General features: G+C 34.3%; 1 protein-coding gene across 8 annotated transcripts in view; it reads right to left on the bottom strand.

Annotated features, from left to right (window-relative positions):
• The window catches only part of st3gal4 (ST3 beta-galactoside alpha-2,3-sialyltransferase 4), a 44,724-nt gene that overhangs the window by 21,749 nt on the left and 5,291 nt on the right, over nt 1-17,684 (bottom strand). For 6 of the 8 annotated variants that reach the window (XM_051870198.1, XM_051870201.1, XM_051870202.1 and 3 more), the window contains exon 2: nt 1,505-1,577. In XM_051870198.1, the coding sequence (XP_051726158.1) occupies nt 1,505-1,526 (22 nt within the window). In that variant the 5' untranslated portion in view covers nt 1,527-1,577. Of the gene's footprint in view, nt 1-1,504; nt 1,578-2,921; nt 2,942-14,072; nt 14,092-17,684 lie in introns of those variants that run through there. The other 2 variants (XM_051870197.1, XM_051870199.1) reach the window with 2 other exon arrangements.

Raw genomic sequence — 17,684 nt, 5'->3', positions numbered from 1 at the left:
GAGAATTGATTAAAATCGAGAAATCGATATTTTTTACCCAACCCTAGTATTAAGTAGGAGCCACTGTTATTTGCCCTTGGGTTGTCTATTCAGTGCAAAAAAAAAAAAAAAAGAAGCTGTATTTGTGTGTCAAAAAATGTGTTAAAAAATGAGCAGCTGACCATGCGTTCACTCCTAGCACGCATTGTTAATTTACTCCTCAGGAGGTCACAACCACACATCCTGTGTGAAGGTTCCCTAAAATGATGAAACATCTATAGGCCAGTGATAGTTTTAAGATTTATGATTATGTTCAATGATATGGACTTAAAACAAACAGTTTATTTACTTATAAAACCATTTTGTATACACAAATACAAATACATTTACATATTTATGTACTTAACCCCTTAGCGTTCCTAAAATCTCTTTTGAAAGGTATCCCATGAACGCTAACAGGTTCATATAAATACCCTGAAATTGTACTTTTGGTATACTAAATTGGTATACTTAAAGTCTGCTTTAGTTATCCTGAGGTCCAACTAAAGACTGATTGTGCTAAAATGGAACTACTGCAAGTATACTTTAGGTACACTTTAAATATCTTGCTGATATTATACAGAGATCATACTATTATTACTAATAGTGATATTACAACAGAAAATGTGCAGTGTGCAAAAAAAAAAAAAAAAGAAAAGAAAGTACTCCAAATAAAATTTAATTATAGTATTTATATCAGTAAGTCTCAAGTGATATGTCAGTAAATATGTTAATGGATTTGTAGTATACTTATTATAGATGTATATGAAATAAATGTATTTTAATAATATATTATATAAAATGTAATATACAAATGTAATGAAATAATGAAATAATAGGGTTTTTTTTCACTAGGGCTCATACAAAGAAATTATGAACACATGCAAAAAGAGAGAACCAACAGTATATTAATAACTGATTATGTTGTAGTCAATATGTGCTTTTGTTTTTATTATATGCTTTTTTTTTTTGTTGCATAGTAAAATTAATCCTTTAGATGTAGTTTACCTTTTTTTTGCCAAATAAATACCTTACCCAAGATTAGTGTTTTGTTCTTCACTCATATTTAAAATATTTATTACTGTTGTATAAATATATATATATATATATATATATATATATATATATACAGTAGTGTCCAAAAGTGATGTCCGGTGGGGATTTGTTCTTAATATATATATCAATAACCAATGAATTAATAATAATAATTATTATTGTTATTATTACTATTATTATCATAGTCATAATAATAATAAACATAGAACAAGAGTCAAGACTCACACTATGTTCCTAAATTCTATCATAATTAATAATCTCAGTTTTCTTATACCTACTTTTGCATGTTATATTGTGGCATTAACAGCACCGTCTCTCTTTATATATATATATATATATATATATATATATATATATATATATATATATATATATATATATATATATATATACACCTGTAATAAGTATGTGTGTTTGTGCATGTACTTACTTTTGGCTGCTTTTAAGGTCATCTTCACTCATGCCTTTGCCCTCTGATTTCTGAACGGTCCCATACTGCTCTCCTAATGAAACACAAAATCACATGGTGTAGAAACTCTACTGTCACAGTCTCTCTCCTCCCACCACAGAAAAAAGTCAAAAGCCCACAGAAAACAAACTGGTGGCTTTAAAGTGTCCTTGTAAGCATCTACTGTGCCTGTTTCACATTTCACTTCCTCACTCTTTATGTCTGATGCTTCCACCCTAAAGAGTGTGTTTGTGTTTCTGTGTCAGAGTGGGAGTAAAGGAGAGCTTGAAGAAATGATTAATATAACAGACACTTGTGTGATGAACGGTGGGAGTGTTTGGCCTCCACATGTTAATCTGGCCCTGTAGATCGAGCAGGGGATTCTGGATTAAATCAGATTATAGAGACATCGATGTCATTCAATAGACTATAGGAGAGAGATGACCGACGAATGCATGCGTGCACATGCACGACGACCTAGACGCGCTAGTTTTGTTTCCTGTTTCCTTTCTTAGATATAAAGCTCTAAAGGTCACTGAATTAGCATACGAAAATTTGCAATAAACATTTGCAACTAATTGGCTTTTTTTCTTTTTCCAGTTCACAAGGATGTGAACATGTTGACTGCATGTATCACTTTTCAGTGGAAAATTAGTGACTCAGTGAGCTTTAAATACTCCCATTAGGTCAATATTAAAATATTTAATTTTAAGTTAAATGTACGAACTATCTTACTCAAATATTAAAAGTTAAGAGCTATTAAAAATGTATGGGTACAAAATAAAAATCTGCTTTTGTAAGTGATTAACTCAAATGTTTTGAGTTCTGCCAACTTATTCAAGTTTACAGTGTATTGCAGACACTAAGGAAATGAGATAAAAGCAGATTAGCCTATTTACAAAATTACTGAACGATTCCAAAGAAGCACAATAGCCATTAACACAGGCTATAAAATATAACTTATGACATACTAAATAAATAGTCTATTATATCTATGGAGTCAGAGTTAAAGATTCAGAAATGGTTGTTGGCTGCATGTTATGGGGTTGTCAAAAGTACGGTACTGAAAGTCAGTACTGAAATTTAAAAAAAAAAATGTGACAGTACCATTATTTCTGCAGTACACAAACATGGCGGTTCGGTACATATCTCAGTATTGAAGTCACGGTTCGGTACAGCAGGTGGGAGAAAACTAGACATAAAATTGCTTCTTACTTAAACAATGGTTTTACTGAACAAATTGTGTCTCTCTCTTTAAATAAATTCAGTTATAATTAACATTTTCTTAAGGATAAATAAAATCCATCTCAGCTAATGCTGTAAACTATATACAGGGTTAAAGGTTACAATTAAAGGGTTAGTTCACCCAAAAATTTAAATAATGTAATTTATTACTCACCCTTCATGTCGTTCTACACCCGTAAGACCTTCGTTCATCTTCGGAACACAAATTAAGATATTTTTGATGAAATCTGATGGCTCAGTGAGGCCTCTATTGACAGCAAGATAATTAACACTTTCAGTGCCCAGAAAGCTACTAAAGACATATTTAAAACAGTTCATGTGACTACAGTGGTTCAACCTTAATATTATAAAGCGACGAGAATACTTTTTGTGCACCAAAAAAACTAAATAAAGACTTTTCAACAATATCTTGTGATGGGCGATTTCAAAACACTGCTTCGAATCTTTTGTTTCGAATCAGTGATACGGAGCGTCAAAGTCACATGATTTCAGCAGTTTGGCAGTTTAACACGCGATCCGAACCGCTGATTCGAAACAAAAGATTCGAAGCAGTGTTTTTAATTATCTTGCTGGCAATGGATGCTTCACTGAGCCATCGGATTTTATCAAAAATATCTTAATTTGTGTTCTGAAGATGAACGAAGGTCTTACGGGTGTGGAACGACATGAGGGTGAGTAATAAATGACAGAATTTTCATTTTTGGGTGAACTAACCCTTTAACAACAGAACCCAAACTATTAAATTCAGTTGCTATTTATTTTTAGATGCAATAATCAACATTCAAAAAAATAAAAATAAATAAAAAAAAATGTAAATTGCACTATAGTCTAATTATAAAATTACTCCAATTCCTTTTTTTAAATATATTCATTTTAGGGCTGTCGATTTAACGTGTTAATTAGATTAATTAATTATGGTAAAAAATAATGTGTTAAAATCATTATCGCATTTAACACACCTGCCCCGCCCCTAGACCTACGTAGGTTATCTGGGGGTCACAGCCCTTGTCTTTATGTCTTGTAAGATATACAGTGGCTATACGAAAGACTACACAGCCCTGTTAAAACAGCTGGGTTTTGTGATGTAAAAAATGAAACAAATATAAATTTGGTTGTCAGCGGCATTGCATAGGCTTTAATTTTGACATTAAATGTGCAAAAGTTCTGATATGATTAATAATTTTTACATCGCTGGGGTGTGTAGACTTTTCACATCCACTGTATATGTTCATGTTTTTGCACTGTGGTGTTTTGGAACCGCTGGGTTTCATTTCTTCCTCTTACATGCAGCAGAGAAAGGATATAAAACCACTTGACTTTACCACTTAACCAATGATATTACTACTAAAGTATTATTACTACTGCAAGTACTACTACTTATTTATTGATTTCACTTAATTTTTATTATGTAATAAAATGACATCCCAATAATTTTACAATAACTGTTATCACAGACCATTAAATATAACTTATGACACGCTAAATAAATATCTATTATATGTACAGAGTCAGAGCTGAAGATAATTAGGTTGCCCATCAATGTCTGAGAGGAAATGATTAACCGGTTAACCAGTCACCAATTTGTTAAGCATAGATCTGAACTTAAAGGGTTGTAATTCATGAATGCTTTGAAATAAATACCTAAGGTTGATGTTATTATTATTATTATTATTATTATTAATAAAAAGCCATATGTCTAACCAAGTGGTGTTCCAAGTTTTTAAGGTAATTTCACAAAAATTGAGCACGCTAAAAGGTTTTAAGTACTGTTTTCATGGTAACAGTCCAATTTCAAAACACAGGATGAATTTTGAGCATTTAAGCTTTCCACTGATAGCTAATTTATGATTATTACTTTAATGTGTGATAGGAAAGATATGTAGTACTGTCCAATTATTATATTATATTATATTATATTATATTATATTATATTTAGGGCTGTCGATTTAACACGTTAATTAGATTAGTTATGATAAAAAATAACACGTTAACATTTTTAACCCATTTAACAAACTCGCATTTAACACACTTAGGGGTGCAACGGATCGTAGTTCATTCGTGATCTATACGATCCAGGCCCTACGGTTCGGAGCGCATGTGATTCACAGATTAACTGCATTATATAGTGAAAGTTTATTATTTGCACGTGTTTGTAAGTCCTACCCATTTAAAACACTCAAGTTTTTTTAACCCTCTACTGCAGACATGTTGATGGCACATAAAAAAAAAAAAATATATATATATATATATATTCCACATCATTTTTTGGTTCATTTGGGAACATTTTATTGATAAAAAAAAAAAAAAAAATTGCCTGAGGGCAATGCTGTGCTGTAGAGGGTTAAACAATTCAAATGCAAGAAGAGGCAAAAGAGATCTCGAAACGCAATCGCGAATATTTATTTATTTACTTATTTATTTATTTTATTTATTCGTTACTTTTTTTTGCTGATCCGAATAATGATCCGATCTGTGACTCGAAAACCGTAATATAATCCGAACCGTGAGTTTTGTGATCCATTTCACTTCTATATATTATATTATATTTAGGGCTGTCGATTTAACACGTTAATTAGATGAATTAGTTATGATTAAAAATAACACGTTAAAATGTTTAGCGCATTTAACGCACTTGCCCCGCCCCAGACCTACGTAGTTCATCTGACATTTCATACAGTTGATTGATGACGAATATGATGCAGGACAACAACTCACTGCACGACGAAGCCTATAGAATGCAATCAGAAAGCCCCTAAAATTAAAGATATGGGGGCAAAAATGCCCCTGTTTGAGTTTTTGTCTCATATTTAGATCATATGAGTTAAGCAATATCACACGAGTAATGAGTGCAATATTACAAGTGCAAATGCAATACTGATTTTATACAACAGTTCGGTAAATAAGAAGTTAATATTGTGCTATTTTATTGTCTATATTGTCTATTTTGTTCAATTTTGCTAATGAAAATTTAAAGACAAAGCAGAACTGTTTGTCTCAGTGCAATGCACAGTTTCATTTCTAAATCCATGTTTTGAACGAACGAGTGAAACCAATGATTCAGCAGACCATTCATAAAAGACTTGTTGGACTTGAAGCGGAGCTACACAGACGATTGGTGTATCATATGATATCAAAAGCCGTCTGCTCTCTAATCGATCTCCCGGTACTTTACTACTTTGATGTCATACATGTCATCTGTCTGTGTAGCGCTGCTTCAAGTCCAACAGGCCTGAAGAGAACCATTTATTCAACTCCTGAATGAATCAAATGAATGAATGAACGACTTAATCATTAAGACATCTACTGTCACCTACTGGCAGTTTTAGTTTCTTATTTAGAGTCTAATTTTATTTTAAAAATAATAATTTCATATTTCCATATTGATTAAAAGAAATTAAAGGTATAGTTCACCCAAAAATGAAAATTCAGTCATCATTTACTCAACCTCATGGTCCAAAAGTTTATGTGTAGAAGATCGAATAAAATATTTCTTTCTAAAGCTACATTTCATAATGTCTATTTGATGTTTTACACAATAATGACTTCAAATTATCTTTTGGGGGTAACATCTCAGCCAAAATTGATGTGCGATTAAATTGCGATTAATTAGATTAATTAATCATCACATGTAATTAATTAGATTAAAATTTTTTAATCGCTTGACAGCCTTAATTATATTATATTATGTTATATACAAAAAAATTAAGGAATTAACCCCACATGTATGATATGTTTATGAGTAATTCATACTGAAAAAGGAAATGCATTATTGTTATTATTATTATTGTTATTATTATTATTATTGGCCAAAAACAGTTGAATAATGTCTGCTACCTCAATTCAGATTTGCTTCATATTCAGGAACTCAAAACAATACATTGAATAGACATAAACTGTAAGGCCCGGTCTAAAGAATGAGTAAAAGCTCTCCAGCTCAACAAACAATTTACAGTTATTATCAAATGATAATAATGCTATTAACAAGGGTGTGGTCAGGATGCATGAGCTACCTTTACTTTCACCACAATACACTACCTATAAGGCCATTAGCAGAGCTAAAAAGCACTTATAAAACTCTTATACAATCAATAAAACACTAAAGCGTCACAAAACTATCATATCAAGTTTGCGTTTTGGCCGACTGTATCTCAATACACAGCAGTTCAATGAAATAATAAAGCGTTTGTCATTTGCACTGCTGCTTATAGAGTTACAGTAAGAGGGAAATGCTTCATCCTGATATGTTTTTCTTCACTGAACAAAAGAACAAAAATATCAAGTTCTGCCACATGACCGGCACCTCTGGAGTTTGTTTGTACTGCTTTCACAAAGTGTCGCCACACACAACGTCAACATGAGCACTGTGTGTCTAACATCCAATATTAAGTTGTCACTATTGTTACCACAAAAACCTTTAGAGCTAAAATCCACTTCTGAACAAAAGAAAAGCAAAATAAAGCATATGGTATGGCCTTGGCAACTATTCTGTAATAGCAAATCCATCATGATAATATTTGAAGGCTGGATTACTGATTATTACTTCTGTTTTCCCATAATTCCCTGAAGTTTTGTATATAGCCTCTCTCACTAGATGCAGTAGTAGTGTTTCATCAGTTCTGACATCATGAATCTAAATATGTGTAGATGCTGCAATGAGAGTCTTTCTCTAAGGTCATTTTCTGTGATATAAGCAGATTTAATGATGTCAACCACTGACTGCATTATTTAATCACATACTTTGCTGTCCAAAGGTCTGTGAACATATTGAAAATCTGTGAATCAAATCTAGTTTAATGCTGGAAATATAAAGAAAGGTATATATTAAAAAAAAAACTATCTAAATCAATTATGTTTTAAGTTAAAGCCAAAAAAATAATAATAATAAATGTATTTTATAACACATTCAGAAAGTATGCAAGGTGTGTTTGTGAGCCTTTAACTATAAAATGTGATTTAGTTGATCTAGTTATATATTCTTCAAAAATTCACATTTTGTGTTCCACAGAAAAAACTTGAGGGTGAAAACCTCCGGGTGAACTGTCCCTTTAAGTTATTTCTACAGCCCATTCTAAACCAATTAGATCTTTCTTTTCAGGCCTGCTGGTTCAAATTATACTCAACACATGCTCATCCGCAAAATGTTAAATGGCCTGGTGTCTGATGTGGCAGTCTGGGGAACTGAGATTGTGCATGTGAGTATAACTATATAAGCTCCAAATGCTCTGCGTACCCAAAGCCATTTCAGTGAATGAGTTTGTGGACTCACTAATTAGTATTAACACTAAATGACTATAAAATCCCTTCTCATTTGAGGTGTAACAAAGACAAATGTAATTTTTCTTCAAAAATTAGATTTGTCTCTGCCAGTAAATGCAGTTACGAAGGGTTTCGGGTCCACACCACGCCTTCGCTCTGTTGTTGTGCATCGTCCTCATTGTTCCGTGTTCTCATTGGTTTGCTGGCACAGGGGGATTTCATACGCAGGGAAAGCTGTCCGCAAATTGATCGCCCAAGCAGAAAAATGCGCTCTTGTTGCCAGATCTCAAACACCAGAAATCACATTGTATACTTGATACAAAACTAACTAGACTAAATCAAATGGGGAAAAAGGTCATAACTGAAACTATTTTCACAGCATTTCATTTTCTCCATAAGTAAATTTATTTTTTGACAAAAACGTATAAACCATTGAAGACAGACCTACTGTAACTATCCGAGGTTGTTAATGGATAGTATGCGTTTGTTATCAATTTGCAATTCATGATTTCTACGTTTAACTGGGTGTAATGAGCCATGACGAGGATTCTTTTCACTGAGTTAACTGAACAACCATTTGCAAACTCATGATTCACGAACAGTATGATATCAATAAACACAACATAAAATCAAGTTGCTGCTGTTCTGGGACAGAACTTTTCTGACCATGCAATGATCATGTGACCAACACCAAAACTCCTCATAGGGCTGCCTCCGACTAAAGATTTCTCTAGTCGACTATAAGTTGTTAATTTAAGCCATTAGTCAACTAATTGCATGTTTACGTTAATTTAATTACTTATACATAAAGCTTGCCGCAAAGCATCGGCAAAAGTAATGATTATGAATGGCAAGTAGCAAGGATACATTTTAATTTTTTTATTCATGAACTAGTGTTTTCTGAGTCAGTGTCGGCTGCAAAGATGAAGTTGACGATGCTGACTCGCCATCTCCGCAGTATAGTGAACGTGCCTATAGAGAGAAATGCACCTTTCATACAGATTACATCAGCAGAGAGTATTTCTTAACGATTTGAATTGGTTGATTTAATTAAAAGCAGACATGTCAAGCTTTCTATAGATATATTTCTCATGTCTGTAAGGCAAGTAGCCTATACGTTGAGTTTCGGTTCATTTTTGTGACACGCTCCAGTTCAGGAAGACTGAGACGGCAGAAAACTCATCCTGTTTGTTTGTTTTCTTTATTTTACAAAGGCACAACGATTTCTTGTTATTTTGAGCTTACACAAATAAAAATAGACCCTTTCTATAAAAATAGACAGTTTCGAATGATGTATTACTCTTATCTGTATGACAAAAAAATGACAGAGTATTTTAAACATGTACAGTTGACTGAGTGGATCAGTTAGTCCGAGCTGGTGTGACTGAGTAGAGGTGAAGACTAATTTGCATTTTAATATTTTAAGCAAGTAAATAATATAAAGAGCATGTAAATAAGCAAGCAATAAGCAGAAATCAGAATTAAACTGCTATGTTATCAATACTACATTATTATCACATGCATTTAAATAAATTTATCTGCAGTTTAACAATATAGTTCAAATAAAAACATGAGAGAAAGCATAAAAATAGCTATGACCTGATTGAAAATGGAATCCAATAATCTTGATAGGCTTGAGCTCACAGCTCCGCTGTTTACTCTATTTAACCTTGGCTCTGCGTCCAGAAACAGACAACCTTCAGCAGTCAGAGCAAAGTCGTTGTGTGTCCCAGCATGCTCAGCATTATAGACCCTTCTCTGAAACATGCGATTCTAAGGGAGAAATAATTAACTCATTTGACATTAACAAGCAAACACTCCCATGAATATGCAAATTAGCCCCGCCTTCACTTAATCACACCAGCTCGGACTACCTGATCCACTCGGTCAACTCTATAGACGCCAAACAACGGCAAGTGGAAATATAGGGTTAATTCAGCCATATATGTTCAAACCAGAAACTGAATCAGAAGAAAAAGAGGAAGAGCTAATTACACAGGGTAAAGTTGTATCAGAATGTTAATGCGTTTTATGTATCACTCTCCACAGCGTCAGGCACATAACGGTAATTGATATGATTATCCTATGGCTTGACTTCATTATCAAACAGCTGATAATGTGTTGCTAATGTTACACAAACCATGTTCCCATTTGCCATCTCAGAGTCAGACATCTGCCTACTAAAAGTCAGCATCCTTAGAAATGCTTTGAACATCATAGAAAGTCAGTGGAGAAAGTTCATCATAGCATCGTAATATATATACATAATTCACCCGCTTTATTTCTATATACCCACATTTTTTTGTCCCTTCTTAAAGGTGTTCTTGTGATCACTGCAGAAAAGCCCCACCCTGCACTCTGACATGACTGGCTACATGTCTGTGACGGTAGGAAACGCGTGGTTTCAAACCGCATTTCTGAGGTTATGGTACTCTGCAGTTTTAAAGAGAATATACTCAGCAATGGTGTTGACTGATGAATTTGCACATGGTTTGTTTCAAGCACTACGCAGACATATAAACTTGATTTTCACTACAGGGAGCCATTAACAACATCCCTTAATAACAAGTTCTTAGGATTCATATCTTAGTTCATGTTTCTTCATAATTCTCATTGAAGTTCATTAATGAAGTGCATCAGACATACGTATGTTCTCCACACATTTTCGGATGTTTAAACTAATAACCGCTCCGACGCACCCAACTAAATCTCCTACACAACCCAACTTTAACATCAATCCCATCCCCAAATCGTGCACCTAACCCTATCACCTCAAGCCTTCCATTCTGTTCTGCACGCTTCCCATGTAAAAAACACAGAGGTGCATTCAAGGTGCTTCTAATAAGCTCCACATGCTGCAAGGCAGGGAGGCCACGATCCCCACACAACCTCCTAAACAATGATGGTCTGTGTGGCAAATGGAGAGCAAACAGAAAAAAAAGGGTGTTGGAAGGTTAGTGGTAAAGGCATTGGGCCGGTAAACCATTTAATGTTTGACACCAGGTACGAGCACACAGACAGGACTCATGGTTTTGTGCGTGTGTTTTAGTGGTACAAAGTGCATAGCTTCTCAAATTCTCATGTGCAAGTCGAGGCATTAAAATTCGTGCAATGTAATGTACCTGCTTCATTAAAAAAAAAAAAGCAGTCTACATAGAACAACAATTAAAAAAAAAAAAAAAAGTACACTGAACACAATACGATTTCACAATGAAACAATGCATCCCCAGCAAACAGGAAGAGTTCACAGAACTTTAGCTAATGTTAGGGCTGGACGATATGACCTAAAAATCAAAATACTGATTAATTGAACATTTTACCTTGATTACGATTAATGAACGATTATTTTTTATTTATTTTATTTTTTATTTTTTTGCCCTCGTAGTTCACTGAAAAGCTTTGTACTGTAAATATGCTTGACTTTTGACTATATGCAATGCTACTTCCTGGTTGTCGTTAAGCCAGCTTGAGCATTTCCGGTGAACTGTTAGCTGATCGTTCTGTACTTGCTGTACATCGACAGAAAACCATCAGTGGTTGACTTTTTAATGTTGTATTCATATTTCATATTTTTAATGTGATGACCACAAACATTATTTGTTCATCCTACTGAGATTGTCCCCATTTGTAAAACCAAACTATTCAAAATGCAGGATTATCCAATATTTGATAGAAAACCACTACCACTATAACCAGCAGGTGGCGACAGAGTAGCATTTATTTGTGCATATATCAGCTATTTCCAGTAATAGATTTTCACTTGGTTTCGCTTTTGAATAAATATTAAACATTATAAAATAACTAGGTTTAAAAATACATTTTGTCAATATGAAGTATGAAGTACTCACAAAATCTCATGAAAAACAACTTTTCTCACAAATGAATCCCAGAAAGTGAGCCCCGCGCTCTCCCTTTATAATCACAGAAGCTGTCAGTCAGTGCAGTGCAAGCTCAATGATTTTGGCACGCTTGTGAAAACTCACATTTTATTCAATGAATCTAACAAAAGGGCACAATAAACATTACATTTTTGACACAAAAGTGTGAAAACTGATGGTCAAATTGAATTTAGCCGAGCAGGAACACTGAGGTACGTCTTTATTTATTTATTTATGTTTTATGTCATCTTATGTTTGAATAACTAAATTAATACTATGCCTGACTATTTAAGTGACTATATTTTGATTATAAACTAAGTATTACAACCCAAATTCTGGAAATGTTGGGACGTTTTTTAAATTTGAATAAAATGAAAACTAAAAGACTTTCAAATCACATGAGCCAATATTTTATTCCCAATAGAACATAAATAGCATAACAAATGTTTAAACTTAGAAATTTTACAATTTTATGCACAAAATGAGCTCATTTCAAATTTGATGCCTGCTACAGGTCTCAAAATAGTTGGGGCATGTTTACCATGGTGTAGCATCTCCTCTTTTTTTTCAAAACAGTGTGAAGACATTTGGGTATGGAGGTTATGAGTTTCTGGAGTGTTGGTGTTGGAATTTGGTCCCATTCTTGCCCGGAGGACACAGCGTCCGTGATTTTCTAACAAGAATGTCAAATTTGGACTCGTCTGACCATAGAACATTTTCCACTTTGAAACAGTCCATTTTAAGTCCACAGGACACGACGGCGCTTCTGGACCATGTTCACATATGGCTTCCTTTTTGCATGATAGAGCTTTAGTTGGCATCTGCAGATGGCACGGCGGATTGTGTTTAACAACAGTGGTTTCTGGAAGTATTCCTGGGCCCATTTAGTAATGTCATTGACACAATCATGCCGATGAGTAATGCAGTGTCGTCTGAGGGCCCGAAGACCACGGGCATCCAATAAAGGTCTTCGGCCTTGTCCCTTATACACAGAGATTTCTCCAGTTTCTCTGAATATTTTGATGTTATGCACTGTAGATGATGAGATTTGCAAAGCCTTTGCAATTTGACGTTGAGGAACATTGTTTTTAAAGTATTCCTCAATCTTTACGCACTCTTTCACAGCTCTGCCTCTCTAAGACATCCCTTTTATAGCTAATTATGTTACAGACCTAATATCAATTAACTTAATTAGTTGCTAGATGTTCTCCCAGCGTAATCTTTTCAAAATTTCTTGCTTTTTCAGCCATTTGTTGCCCCCGTGCCAACTTTTTTGAGACCTGTAGCACGCATCAAATTTGAATTGAGCTCATTTAGTGGATAAAAGTGTAAAATTTCTCTGTTTAAACATTTGTTATATTATCTATGTTCTATTGTGAAAAAAAATATAGGCTCATGTGATTTGAAAGTCTTTTAGTTTCCATTTTATTCAAATTTAAAAAACATCCCAACATTTCCAGAATTCGGGTTGTACACTATTGATGCTCAACACACCATCAAGTGACATTGCACCGGAAGTTTTCCAGCTGGCTTATATTTTTGCGAAAGTTCTAAAGAACGCTCCGCGCATATAGGTAATTTAAGGTGGGATATTTTTTCCTATTGGAAGAGTGCTCTGACATTACAGCTCACCTTCAGCAGTTATTTTATCTATGGTTTGTAACATTTCTCACTTCTACTCGTTGTAAATAAGATACAGATAAATTAGCACAGTACCAGTACATTTATTTGAATGCATTAATGAGAGCGATTGTGTGTGTGAATTAGTCATACCGTCTCTCTATTAATTGTGAAGCTCTGGGTTGTAAGTAGTTACTTCAAAAGTAGAAAAATATATGCTATAACTTTTGAGTTAGTGATAAATCACAGCCTGATAGCGTTGACAACAAGTTTCTGCTCTCCTTTCCGTACACGCGATGTGCCACAATGCATCAGCGCAGTAGCTCAATATAATAATACACATCCAATAAAAACCTAGCAGAGCCCAAAAACAAGCATGAAAACATAAAAAAAAAAAACATAAAAATGAAAAAAGTGATACAGCAAGTAAAAAAAAAAAATAATAATAATTATTCATTAGCAATTTGTGTCATTTAGTCGCATCTGACTTGTTAACATGCCTTAAAGGGATAGTTCACACAAAAATTTAAATTTTGTCTTCATTTACTCACCCTCAAGTAGTTCCAAACCTTTCTTTCGTCTGTTGAACACACAAGAAAATATTTTGAAGAATGAGGGTGATCAAGCAGTTGACAGTAGCCACTGACTTCCATAGAATGGAAAAAAAAAAAAAATACTCTGGAAGTCAATGGCTACCACCAACAGTTTGATTACCCACATTCTTCAAAATATCTTCTTTTGAGTAAATTATGACCATTTTCATTTTTGAGTGAACTGTCCCTTTAACATATGGATGATCAGGATGTGAAAATCTGACTAAAATTTACTTTACTTTAAAAAAGAAAGGGAAGTTGAGCGGTCACACACTCACATCTTCTGGATAAATTCATGGCCTCAGAAAAAACCTTAACTGCCACACTACTATCTCACAAAACCATGCACAGCTCGGCCCTTTATCAGCAGAATGCTGTACTTTTGACATTTGAAGAACTCGTGACTCTTCTTGAGCAAAACAAAACCATGCCTGAATGCCTCTGTGCATCAATGTAAGCATAACATTAAAGGGGTGGTTGATCAGCTACTTTCGAAGGCTTGATTGTGTTTATGGGGTGCAGTGTAACATGCATTGTTTTTAAAAAAAACACATTATTTTTCACATATTTTACCTTTTTTTCTACACCGCTGTTTCCCTTCACCTAAAATGCTCTGTTGAGTTCCTGGTTCTATGAAGCCCCTCCCTCAGAAATACGCAATGGGCTCAGATTGGTTAGCTGGCCCAGTGTGTTGTGATTCACTAACCGCCTAGTGTGCGTTGTCCGGAAAATTACAGTTGCATGTGCTCCGGTGTATTGTGAACAATATTGCCTTATGAATTTTAGCCCGAATCAGACCCAGAAAATATTGCAAGCACGGCTCTTACAGGATGGCTCAGAATGGTATGTTTTTTTTTTTGTTTGTAGTTATCATACTTTTTAGATACACTGTTATTAGGGGTTCAAGCACATAGTGCTGAAACGCTATTGTAATTGTAAGGATTTTTATTATTTTTCTTCTGCCGTAAAACTGATCGTGCAGACCAAACCGTAAGGACTAGAGACTTGAAACTTGGCCAGATGATAGGTCTCAATTTGGGGAGAGACTGACAAGGTATGACCCCGACTGGCCAATGGTGGCGTTACAGCGATCAAAAGCGTGAAACTGTTCATAACTCCTAGAACGTTTGGCCCAGACTCAAGTGCCTTATATTGGCACTTATAACCTTGGCTCAAGACGAACATCTCCGATTTCATTTGTGCCTGGAAAATTTTTTCCACCATTTTGAATTTTGTCCAAAACCCTCTTTTTTTTGCAAACTAGTCCTAGGTTTATTACCCGATCTGAACCAAACCAGTGCAGAAATGTACTCTGGAGACTGAATATTAAAGGTTATCAAAAGAAAAGTTGACATTTTGATTGAAGGTCGCTAAAGGGTGCCAAAACATTCGAAATGGGCGGGGCCACTTTACTAAAATGGCTATAACTCTTGAATGGAATGAGATATTTTCACCAAACTCGAGACACATGTGTAGGGGCTCAGTCTGTGGTCACAGTACAAAAATCGCTGTGATTGGACACTTGGTGGCACTATAATATGAAAAAAGCTATAAACTATGCAACCTTTAGTCCGATTGACTTGAAATTTGGAATGCAGCGTCTTGGTCTAAGGAGTCATGATTGTCTATGAGGACGTATCACGAAAAACATGGCCGCCATCAGCCAATGAATTTTGAGCACCTATTAGACAAGGTTAACAGAGGTCGATCGGAACGAAACTAGTGGGCATGTTCGGCTCATGGTCCTAGAGGTCTATGAGAATTTTGAAAGAAATCAGCCACTGGATGACGCTAACGAGTTTTACGCCTCTGTAATCACATGGTGTCTCACACATACATACAACATTCATATCAATTGATAGATCTCCTCATGCTGAACAACTGTGCCTCAAAGAACCACTGCTGTCAATCAAATAGTTCATTAAATATTCACAATTATGTAAAAAACCTACTTTTGCAAACTAGTCCTAGGTTTTTTTTTTGTTTTGTTTTTTTCGCCTGATCGGAACCAAACCAGTGCAGTACAATTCTCTGGACTCTCTAGATCAATAATTATCAAAAAAAAAGTTGAACTTTACCCTTTGGGTATCTATAACAGGGTCATTTAAAAAAGGGGCATGGCAAAATACACTCAAAAGCCTATAAATCCTAAACATATATATTTATTTAACCACGACAACTGCTGCTCGCAGCTATATTTTGTAAATACTATTGCTGTTTATGTTAGCTTTTAATATACGGTTTTATCCTTAATAAAGCCTTAGTACAGCATAATACATGATTGCGTTGTGGCATTTTTGTAGAGTAATTGTTTAATTTATAACAGTAACAAGTGTTTTTCTATTAACAAAACGTAGTGTACTCGCACACTATTTTTACAAAAAAATAAATAAACAAACTGAATTACTGGATATTAATCAGAAGACCGCAGAAACAAAGCTTCATATACGCAAAATAATAATAATAATAATAATAATAATAATAAAATCCATGCATTTCATATAATCATTCTAACAAATGATTCCTCAAAGGGATTATGTGATTAAGGACTACAGCCGTTTGTTGTAGTCCATAAAAAGCGAATTCTTAAAAAGAAAATATCTCCCTTTGAATTGAACTTTGAGTGTCGTAACTTTGCAGATGTTGTTTATGCTCAAACAGCAACATTACACACTAAAGTTAAAAAAGTAAAATCATAATCAACCACCCCTTTAAGTGAATGACTTTATGATAATTCGGCTACAGTGTGGCAATGTTCAAATCTCTCAATGTTTGTACTGTAAGTGTGTGATCGCGTTAATCCTTGAACAAGGGCATAGATCTGTAAAACTGTTCTCCTGTAAACATTTTTAACCACATGAAACACTGCTATCAAAATCCAGTTTGCAAACTTTCTTTAGAATTACAACACCTTACAGACGTCATCTGAGTAATAACAAGGATGTAAAAGTGTTCCAAAGAAGAGCCACCTCAAACATCCTGTCTCAGATCCTCACCGCAAATACATTACTGTGCAAATGCCTTTCAATACATTGATTAACACTGTGTAATGCAATCTGAAATACTTTTAAGATCTTGAGTGAACTGCTAACATTACATAACATTTACATACACTGTAAAAATCTTAGCCAGAAGCCCACAGACTGATGCAATCATGCCCTGACTTTCATAAGGGGAAAAGAGGGGAGAAGCCTTGTGTAAGAAACATTGTGCAAGTGCATCTTCTCACATGAGCACGTAAAAAAATACTTATTAAAACAAATGTTTTAACAAGTAACAAACTCTGAAAGGTTTTGACAAGTAACATTTGTCTGCTATCCACCTTATTTTACAACACGGAGGAAGCTTTTTTTCTGTGAATGTGTGAGACTTCTAAATAATTATTCGTAATAATAAGTAAATAACTAGAAGAAGAAGAATGTGCAGTAAACGTAAAACTGAATACAATAATAATTCATTAAAATAATATGATAAGATATACCAGTTTGCAATATTAAGCAGCATAAAAGACAGCTTTTGTACAGTTAAAATAACTGGAATAACCTAATTTACATTCTTACGTTAAAATTA

Source organism: Ctenopharyngodon idella, chromosome 18, assembly GCF_019924925.1.
Source record: "Ctenopharyngodon idella isolate HZGC_01 chromosome 18, HZGC01, whole genome shotgun sequence".
Classification (NCBI taxonomy): Eukaryota; Metazoa; Chordata; class Actinopteri; order Cypriniformes; family Xenocyprididae; genus Ctenopharyngodon; species Ctenopharyngodon idella.
Note: the sequence above shows the minus strand (reverse complement) of the source record. Positions and strands in the feature narration are given on the sequence as shown.